The sequence below is a fragment of the Bombus impatiens genome, unplaced genomic scaffold, assembly GCF_000188095.3.
Source record: "Bombus impatiens unplaced genomic scaffold, BIMP_2.2 scf_0463, whole genome shotgun sequence".
NCBI lineage: Eukaryota > Metazoa > Arthropoda > Insecta > Hymenoptera > Apidae > Bombus > Bombus impatiens.
The window spans coordinates 1,641,362-1,652,601 of NT_176882.1; the positions used below are offsets into that span (position 1 = coordinate 1,641,362).

An 11,240-nucleotide genomic window follows, 5' to 3' on the forward strand; every position below is an offset into this window, starting at 1 on the left:
GTGGTGGTGGTGGCGAACGTTTTAAGAGGTTCATTCGCTGATGACGACGCCACTTTGCCCGTCTGTTGGAAAACCAAACCTAAGAGTCACGAGTTAGGTCGTTAGATGGCTTGTGATCAAATTTCTAAGCTTCGAAGAAACCAGGAGGCTATGCACGCGACAGTCGCAGGGCCTATTCCACGGGCGACACCGACGCAATTCTCTGTGTATCGCGTTACTTCGCTTCTCTATGGATCTGAAAGCTCTCGACGAAGAGTAGAAAGAGAAATAAGGACTACGATCGAAACGAAAGACGAGAGAGGCAAGAAAACTACGATCAAGAACAAGCCCTGCGAGACGAACGCACTAGCCCCCCGACAAAGATATCTTTGAGATGGAATTGATCCTCACCTGTACACGAGCTTCCGAGAGAGAGGTCTTAGAGGCTAGCCGTTCGCGCGTAGACACGCAAGGATAGTGAGATCGCTCGAATTCTTTCTCGAGCTCCTCGAGCTGTTCCGGGCTGAAGGTGGTACGATTTCGTCGGAATTTCGGTTGCTCCGACCCATCCAGGCTTCCTTCATCTCCGTCACCGTCTGCACAGAAAAACGACCATCTTCCTCTACTACCATCCCCTGTCTCGCGTTATCTTCCTCCACTCGACAACACGTTTCACGATTCTATTTCCTTTCTCTCTTTCTGATTTTCATCCCAATCGTTCTTCACACGGTTAATGGAAGATTAAACAATCATCACCTTGCAAGTAGCCTCGTGCGATGGCGTCCGCGTGAAGAGAGTGATCCGCCGTTCCAGCAGCCGACGCAGAGGCGGGATGGAGCTGTCGCGTTGCTGCAAACGCCTGGAAATAAACGAGCATGCTTCTTCTGGAACTGTCTACTTTGCGATTCTTGTGATTCTTTACGAGAGAGTAGAGAACTTTGGTGGTTGTTTAACGTTGTCCAGAAGAAAAAGTAAGATAAATCGTCTAGTCTTATTCGGATTTCTTTCGTTTCTTGTTCGCAATTCTTTGTGAGATTTTGAAGAATTTTGGTAGATGACGGACGATGACGATCTGAGCTGGTTTGAAAGATAAAATAAAAGTTGAATCATGTATTCTTATAGGATTCGTCTCGCTCCTTGTTTGCGATTCTTTGGAAGATAGTGGAAAGATTTAGCAGATGGAAAACGATGGTAGTTGATGGTAGTTTGAAATTGTTCTGAAGGTAAAGTAAGTTAAATTGCGCTCTCTTGTCGAATTTGTCTCGTATCTTGTGAGAATTTTCCTAGATCGTCGTTGATTGCGCTTGTTCGAAAGCGTAAAGTACACCTTCCTATAATATACATAACATATACGGCATTGACGCGTAATGAAACACATGTGTCGTGCGTTATTGATAAGCGAGTGACCTTTTTGACAATAATAATAGGTGTCCACGCTAATAATAATAGATCGTCTCACGTACTCGAGACTATAAAACAAACAATCGATTTATGACCTACTAGTTTTATATTATACGATTATTGTAAAGTACAATAAACAGTTTTAACTTTGATGTTAGGCTAGAATCGTAACATGCTAAAGGCGTGTTCGAATTTCTTCTACGATGAACTTCAATTGTAGGTTTACAAATAGATTTCGTAGCAGGTAATGTGAATTATAGTTTCCATCCTCGACACCTTCCTCCCAAGATTCCGTTCTTTTGAAATCAATAATGAACACCTTGCATCCGGTTCTTTCTGCGTTTCGAAATGCTCTTGATTTTCATGTAAATTGCTCGTGGATGACGCACGATACGCCTCAAAGGAGAAAGTTCCCAACGCATTAAGAACGAGAGACGCAAATTCAGTTAATTGATAGTCGAAGAAGGAATGAGACATTCGTGCGCGATGAAGAGAATACAAGGTGAGACTACGTCGAAGCTCGTTTTCAAAAGAATAAAGTATGCCGATGAAGAAGGACGTGGAAAAGTTTCTTGATTCTAGTCGCAATTGCACGTGCGCTCGTACTACGACACACGTAATACTATTATTGCGAGCGATTTGCAACTGTGCACGAAACGTGCGGCTCACGCATTGTTAAATAAGAAGTTAACTAACTACATATCTAGTTGTTGGCAATTACATATGAACAGAATTCGTCGTTCACTTTATCGTATTGTATATTAGCAACTCGGAAGTTAAACCGATCAACTCTGTTTTTTGAAAAATTCTTAATTTCACTACAAGATATTTTCCGACGAAATCGAAAATCTTTACTATCGTCGACGTTCGACAGATCATTTTGACAATAAAATATGTTACACGTCACGTAATGGTGTAAGGAGTAAATCGAATAGTTCTGTACGAGTGAATTTAGCTCTGTTGTCGAGATATTAGTGGAACTATCGAACTGATGTCTTCGGAAATGTATATTTTTATGAACACTATTATAAGAAACGAAATTCAGATAAAAATTTGCTTCGTCTAATCCTAAATGTTCTAACGAACACTTTATGTACTTTAGATATTTTGCGTGTTTAAATTTCTTATAGATGCATAAATTTCTACAATCTACTGATGTATCTAGTTAATTACTTAATTAATTAATTTGCTCTCTACAACTATCTAACCTATCTCCGTTAGATCTTTTTATAAAATTGTATGAAATCAAAAGTAGTTAAATGGAAGGCTGGATACGAGATATATATACATATATATACACGCGAACCTGGTACGTTCGCATTAGAAATAGTCTGTTCAATATTTTGATCAACAGAAGTTCACTTAGTTGTATGTATAGAGACACGGCATGATTATTTTAAGCATGTAGATATCATTAGACTAAATCAATAAATAAAATGTCAGAAAATTCCAAATCTATAATTAAGCAAAAATCAAATAGCTGGAAGGCGTTTGACTGTTTGTCGTTTATATCAATATACCTCTCATATTTCTAAAATAAAGAATTAATGAACGGTGTATATGACATATTTTATCTGGAATAACATGCTGAATGCGTTGGTGAAGTTCGTCGATTTCATTGCGGAATACGATGGCTATATGTATACGATCAGTGCTTAGTTTCTTGGAATGCAAATGATTACCGTCATAATCATATATTCTGGTACTAAAATTAAGAATTCTTCATACAGAGTCGATTAGTTTGATTTCTGTGTAACAAACATGAATCAAACTGGTCCATTAGCAAGAATGTAGAGCGACAGCAACAGCATTCGGTTATACTCGTTTACTTTATTATATCCGTTTACCGAGCAATCTGTCCATAAATTCATTTTCAGTAACTCAAACAAGCATTTTTGAAGCATTCCTATGCGTTTTTTACACTTTAATTTTACCAAAGTGAACGAGCATTAGCATTAGCTCGGTTAGGCTAAACGTACTTTAACAGATGCCATTCTTTCATTCATCGTATTGTTATCCACGCGAAGTAGCATCGACAAAATGTGCTTACCTTCGGAGATGAGCCTCTCTCGAATTTCCCATGCGAAGATCGTCGGATTTTCCCTCTTGTATTGTTCGATTTTAGCGACGACGGCTGGCGTCGCAACTTTTGGCTTGCTGCCACCGATTAAACCCGGCGGGCGCAACGTACCTGGAACACGTTAGAACGAACTTCAAGGACGCGTTGTCTTCGCTAATATTTGTGCTTCGCGATAAAATTGGTCGTAAACGGCGATGCCGGTTTATATGCCCGTGCCGGTCGTATCGGCGAGTGTCCAGCATTGAGCCCGCATAATTTCGGAAAATCACGCAAACACCGGACATTCTCCACGTAATAACGCTCGAGTGCAAACTGTCAGCCGACCTTTATAAGTGTTCCTCAAGCACACGAGCTTCTACATTGTATGAATTTCTACTTAAACATACGTAGTACGCTACGGGTAGATTGGTTACAAAAGTATATATATGGAGAAAGGAAAAGAATTATTGCTCGCAGTTTGTTCGATGCATTGGATGGAATACGTTGTAGCAGTTGACAAGATGGAGGCTTAGAAGGTTGGAGCGCATCCCGTGTATAAGTCCTGGCTCGCACGGGCTCTCGACATCGGATACCAATCGTATCGTCTGGGCGGATCCACACGAGGTAGTCATTAGGAGCTTAGCGCGTGAAACGATACTGGTATGCGATAGCCTGCGATAATATATAATCAGAGATATCTAATATGAGCCGAGACGTGTTCAACCTGCTGCCATGCTGCTCCTCTGCGTTTCTTTCCGCTCTCTTCTCCGCTCTGATCGATCGTCATGAAAGAGCAATGCTTCCAACTCGCTGGAATTAGGCATAATTAATGAATACTGAAAGTTCGAATCGTTGCAATCGCATTCGTTTTCCGATGTGTTTGATGCTTCAAATTGAGCTGCTGAAGTGGCAAGTTTTGTAGCAAATAAGTACAATTTTTTTATGGGAGAGGATGAAAGCTGTACGAGCGAGATATGGTAAGAAAAATTACAAGCGAGAGGAAATTTTATTCGAGGTTTTACAATCATCACAACATAGAGAATGAGATTGCTAGTAAATTGCGATTAGTAAATTTCAACTTCCCTTCGCTGTTTTATTCCAGTTGAAGGATTTTCGCAGTTTAACGCGATGTTAATTGCGTGTTAAATATTTTCGCCGAAACAATAATTTGCTTATCATGTTGAACGTTCCGCTAAATGTATTTCACAATTTAAGGACCTTGCTCTTTCCAGTCTCTCAGTTTTTGTCGAATTATCGATTGTAATTATAAGATCGTGTATCATCGAGAATCGTAAGCAGAGTTCGCATGATTGTCTCGTTGACAGATTCGTAGTGATTATCATCGATTTAACTGCTTCATTTTCCTAGCGTATCACAACTCCTCGGGAAAAGTTGGACGTCCGAAGTGGACGAACCCAGCTCTATAATGCTGGCAGAGAAAGCGCAGTCACACTCGAGTAATTATAGAACGTTTTGCGTTATCATTAGCGACAATGGCTACGGTACAGCTGACAAGTTGTACGCCGAAGGCAGACAGGTGTTACGCGAATACATAACTACAAAGATGGAGTGTCGTACGATGCTCGTTAAACTCGACCGTCGATAAAATCCGCGAACTCTATTGAACGACCTGATGCACTGGAAAAATTGTCTATCAATGGAGATACGCTTGTAGCTATAAAGTTGAACAGCGTAATTGAAGTTTTTATTATGCAGCTGTTTCGAAGAATATAGATGGACGAATGTTTGTTGTACAAACGATGGAGGTTCTATGGGTATTCGAAGTTGAGAAGCTGGAATGATAAACGACGAGAGTTCTAAAAGAAATGGAAAAAAGCTTTTAAAGTTATTGCAGAATGTAACAGTATTATGATCGTCAGAATTCGGTAGATGGTGATTAAAAAAGAAGAAAGTATAAACCACAGAAGAAAGTACAAAGGAAGAAATTTCTAGAACCGTAAAGGTAGTAAACGCTAAAAATTCGTAACAGTCGAATAATAAACGACGTAACCGTCAAAATTAACAGAACCGTGTTTTTCTTTCTATCGGAACTCTTCGCTTCTGACATGACTTATCATTTCAACTCCTCCACTCTTTATTTAGCGCTCGGTCCTAAAACTTCTACTTCTTGATAAAACTAGAAGATTCGCATGTACAAGGAACTCGCGTCTTACGTGTACTCGCGCGCTATTACAGGAAAAACCGCTTCGAAACCGCTTCTTATCGCAGAAATAATTGTTGAAAAAAGTACACGAGCCGGAGAACAGGCTGCTTACACGCAGAATACGCGATGTTAGACGTATCGGAAGGCTTGTCTCGCGTCTCGTACCGCTGCCGGAGTTGTCGAAACGCACGATGTTGGCAAGGATAATGGAAAACGGAGGCGCAGTCAGAGTTGAGCAATTATCGGTAGTTACGTCTTATTATTAATAACAATAATGACGGCTAAAGTCTGTAGGATATCGCGTGCGCTCCCACGGATGAACTGCGTGCCTGGTATAAACGATGTACCCACCTAATAGGCATCCATGCCTCGAGCAAATTCTTTGCCCCGATCCAATGTCTCTCTCTTCCATCTGGTTACTCGCTTTTCCTCCTCTCTTTCCGTTTCATTTTGTTCCGTGTGCACGGCCGCTGGTCCGCGCGCTCGCGCGTGTATATGAAATTTTCGAGAGCGGGGTTCGGTTAATGAAAGAAACCGCACGAAGCCGCGGTTCCATCGTACCTAGTGGTTACTCGTTCCTTCATGGATCGAATCAACGGACAGCGGACGCAAGCGGATCACCATCCGTATGCTTATTCGTCTCGAGCTTTGCGATGGCTACCAGCATCCATCCACGATGAGATCGAGCCGGCCATTATGGATTTACGAATGGAAAATAGGCGTAATCGCGGAACAGAATGCAGGGATAGGTTTCTCTTGCGAGGCACGCGGTCGTTATCCCAACGAACGTCTATGCAGCCGATCGCTATGGAGCGTTCCAGCCATCTTCTCGACGTTCCTTTCGCGCATTCAGGGACCATTTCTCCATCGGCGACGATCGATCTTGGTACGCGTGGATAAGAAGACCGATAGGATGTTGCGGCTGAATTAATCGTTCGGGATGTATCGGAGAAATTAGACGATATCGGCCGTCTAGCTAAGAACGTTTTTCTCGCTGCTCTCGAGAAATTTATCGTGCTCTCGAAACGCTGCTGCACAAAGATATCAACGCACGTGATAAGCTCTATAATACGAATACATGTTCTCGGATGGCGGATATGTATCTCGGCGAAATCGTTGATTCTTGATTCCATACGAAGCCGTGGATGCGAGGTTCGCAAGATGGATGAACTCGCGTCCGCGGTTGTCAGACGGGAGTTAACGAAACCGTAACGTTCACCAGATACAACGGTGAACATCCTTGGAACGCCCAGTCGATGGTCTCGAACGTTCGCAACACGCGTTTCGTGTCCGCACGCAGAATACACCGCGGTTGCTCTCGATCGAAGAAAAAGATTGCGAAACTGGAAGAGGAATCGGCGGTTCTTGCGCAGCCAGACGACTACGGCGCAGCCAGGGGATTAATTGTTTGCCGCTGTTAAGTAATTGCGGGTCGATTATGGTACATTATATTCACCTCGAGAGGCCTAAGGAGTCCGTATCCAGTGGAGATGAAGACATTACCGGCGAGCCGAGAGAGCAGGCCGAACGGTATTTTTACGAGCCGCTCGTAAAGTTAACGAGGACCAAGGTAGCAGTCAGTCGAGAAAGAGAGAAACCAGCGTTCCACCGATGCTCGGTGGCTCACCTCCATTTTTTTATTGCTCCCCTCGGCAATGTTCAGCGTTCCTCTTCCTCTTCTCCGAACGTAGAAGTCGATGGTCGTCGCCACTGTTGCTCGACTTTGAATCACGATTTTCGACCATCGATTCACACCTGTTTATCGGATTCGACCTCCCTTCGATCGTTAGAATACCTATCGTTTATCCATCGGTTGTTCGATGATTCAATTTCGTCAATGATATAACGAGTTCTTCTTTTCAAAGTTCGATGTACCCGATTGAGTTAACGAATCAAAGTTTTCTAATGGTTATTTGTATTAGATCGTTTGATAAGTTGATGGTGTTTTCACGTAACTCGCAGCACTTCAACACAATATGCGTGTATCGTATCGTTCAATGACTTTCGTTTATCTATTCTTAATCAATGACTAATGCCTTTAATTGACAACCATCACTCACCGAGTGTATGCTCGAACTTTATTAGTCTTCAATCCCAGTCTTGAAATCCCAATCTTTAAATCGAAGAAGCCATCTTTAGACGGTTCTTTCCTAAAAATGCTTTCTCCATAAGCAATAAAAAGCTTCGTCTGCTATTTCTACTGTATTCTTGTCATTCTTCTGATATAAGAAATATGTCAAACGTGCAAATATATCGTACTTTTTCGTCTTAAATCTGTCACAAAATTAACAGATATTTGTTAAAAGCATTTCCATACTTAAAGAGACATTAAAATTGTCCAAGATCCACAAAAATTAACAGAGCTTATCAAACAATGCATAAATTCTTGGTACAGTAAAAAGAACGTCGTTCGATATCTCCTAAATTCCTCGAGTAGATTCCTCGAATCGGGGACGTGGAAGATCGGCACGGGTAAAGATCAGAGCAATTATTGACAAATTATTCGAGAACGGTCGAGCACTGGTCATGCGAATGTTTTACGGGAAAAAGAAACAGCTGTTACGAGTTAATCTTGGCCGGCTAACGAGCTCGAAAGACCGCCGCTTCTTCGTAACGCTCGTTATGCCTTATTTGCCCATACTGATACGCGATGCTCCTTCTTATTTCCCCGACAGTGGTTGGAAAATGCTCGGGATGCCGATCAATTTAGTTTACGCCGTTTTATCGCCTCGGACGCGAACGAGCGGTCATCAACGTCAATCTGCTCGAATTTGCTGCGCAAACAGTACGGAACATCCTCGTAAAAAACTAGCCGTGAACGAGTAGCTCGCGGGACTGTCGTCAGCTTGTCGTGATTAACGACGCTGGCGAATTAATATTTTGAATCTGGCAAACGCTTAAGAGATCTCTTTACTTCAGCGTGTCTAAGCTTCGGACTCGTTTATCTCTAGTATCTTTCTAACGAATGATCTGATAAAATCAAACCACTTACGGTGTATGGAAGCGATAAAGCGAGATTGTCAAACTGGTCAATGTTTGAAGTGTACGACTTTCGATGATTAATTACTATTAATTTGAAACGTATAAATGAACTTATAATAAACGTATTTATAATAAACGAATAATTAATTTGTATCGGTGATCATAAGGACCTAGGATCGGGGATCATAAGGACCTTGTTCAGGATCATATAATATACGCAATTTGAAATCGGTTTTTCGTTCGTTCCCGAGAATAGTTACAATCAAAAGTTACATTTTGGGAAATTTGAAGATGTAAAAATGCAAAGAATATATATACAATACGAAAATATAGAGAATATCTAATATTCGTTAGAATAATTTGTACATAAGCGAGATATTCTGTTTAGCTTTCACGTTTCAGCTGCGTTTATAAAAACACGAATTTGTACAAGTATCCGCAATCTACCGATAACAAGTGTCTAACTTATGTTCAACGTATAAGTTATCGTTGAGCTGTTAACGATGACAGAAAATGTTTTCAAAAAAGCAACGCAGGTACCAGCATGCGCATGGAATGCGAATAGCTATAGCTAAATCAATTGGTGACTTTAGTTAATGTTTTATTTTACGACCTTACAAGGTATATCGCTTCTACCTACTATACCATTCGTATGCTCGCGTTGATCAAAGTACTTTCAAACTCGTGCTACCAATTTCTCGGACGCCGGAAGCGGCAATTATCCCCAACTTCGCGGAACGTGTTAATCTTTTTCATCGATGGACGTTTACAAACATTTGCAGAGATTAGAGAAATTTCCAGCGATTCGATCTCTTCCGTGTTACAGGGCATTAGCCACGATTACATCGGTATCTCAAGATTCGTCGGATAGGCTAACGAACAGTCGCGGATGCAATTACCAGGGAATAATGGTGCCACGTCTATGGGAATAATAGCGAAAGATTGCCGCGAGTTTCACCGGTCGTTCCGCGGATCACGATGGCTGCTTCGCCGTTCGCGATCTCCGCTGATTTTTCTGTCGCCTTGAGCGGAGAGCACGCGCGGCTAGGTAATTTTGAGCGAGTTACTGGTGCAGTTTCGCTCGACTGAGCGAACACTATGCCGAACAGGGATTTCCAGCGCGTGTCGTCTCCTGACTCGGCATTTTCTTGGATTTCATCGCGAGGAGCCGCGTCACGGATCGGTAAACGCGTGCACGTTACCGCTCGCCGGCATTTATCTCTCGATGATACCTGGCTGAGAGGAATGCCGTTGTTTGAATCAGTTCGCGATCTATGGAATTCTGTTACGCGAAAGCAAACTGTTCTATTATGCTCCATCGTCTGACCAGAAGGCTTCTCAGAACGGAAAAGAACAAGTTGTAGATACCTTGCATAAAGGTAATTTCTCGTTGAAGGGATACGCTTATGTATAGTCGCTTCTTCTTTTCTTTTTTTAGCTATTTCTTATACATTTAGCTTTCCTCGTGCGTCAAATGGCGAATTATTAAATTATACCGAACTTATAAACAGACGCTCTCGGTCGATAGGAATCCTAACCTGCAAGCTACGCGAAGTATCGACGACAGACTCTCGTGTCTTCCTCACGCATGAGATAATTTATACGAAATTTGACTAGTTTATTAATACGTATGTAGTTTAGGTACCAAAATGGAAAACTTACCCAGAAGTTTGGTGACGACCGCCCCTTGTTGATTCAGCGACAGCACATGATTGGCAAGATCGTTGTAGTGCCTCAAAGCTCCTAATCCGTGCGATAGTTCGAGCAATCGTTGACGGCTGGTTCCACCACCGTTGCCGCTGGCGAATGGTCCCGCGGTACAGTTTTGTAGGCTCACGCCTGGAAACGTAGCAACGTAACCGATTACCAATCTCGCTGGTATAACAAGCCTTCGTCTTCGCCGCTTAACAAGATTGAATCGCGACAATAACGCGAATACGATACAGAGACCAATAGCGAAGACAAAAAATCGTCAGCTACTTGAGAAACCGTATTTCATACTATGTTCAGGAACATTTCGTCGTCTGGTTGTCGTACTGTACGTAAACCCGTTCGTGAGACACAATAGTAGGTATCGTGCAGAGCGGATATAAAACTTTTGCAACTATCTTGCGACAACTATTTGCAAGCAGTATATCTATTCACAAACCGTACGCTTGTGAGTACGCGCTTTCGGTGAACGTTCGACGTGCTTCGTTCTATAATTCATGGACGAACATTCAACGAGTTTCTCGCTATCGAGAACAGATCGAAAAATAGTAGATCGATTCCATGCATCGCTCGAATGTTTATGGTCGATCTGCTACTTTACTCGCGAACGATCGGCAAAAACCGATGATAAATACGATTTCATTAACAGTAAAGGTGTAACGAGCGCGTGGAACGGCGATCGCGAGGACGTGCCAGCGTAATCGAGCGAATTAATTTAAATTACTCGACGCGGAACGCGATCTCATCGATGCGATCTTCTTCTCGTCTCTCGGGGGCCCTCTCGCCGGCACCACGGACAAGGGAAAGAAAGAGATGGCCGAGTGAGAAGCATCTGCCGTTTGAAATCACGTCGATTAATCACCGAAGGTGCGAATACCCTCGTAATTCCACGAAGGACACGGCCGGACCGGTGGTTCGCGACTTCCTCGGTGATTTTATAGGCGG

General features: G+C 42.4%; 1 protein-coding gene across 1 annotated transcript in view; it reads right to left on the reverse strand.

Moving 5' to 3' along the window:
• Positions 1–11,240, reverse strand: part of LOC100741191 (homeobox protein vnd-like) — a 21,193-nt gene that overhangs the window by 2,428 nt on the left and 7,525 nt on the right. The window contains 6 exon segments of the mRNA XM_012387189.3: positions 3–79; positions 391–575; positions 736–808; positions 810–838; positions 3,431–3,571; positions 10,248–10,424. Of these exon segments, the coding sequence (XP_012242612.2) occupies positions 3–79; positions 391–575; positions 736–808; positions 810–838; positions 3,431–3,571; positions 10,248–10,424 (682 nt within the window).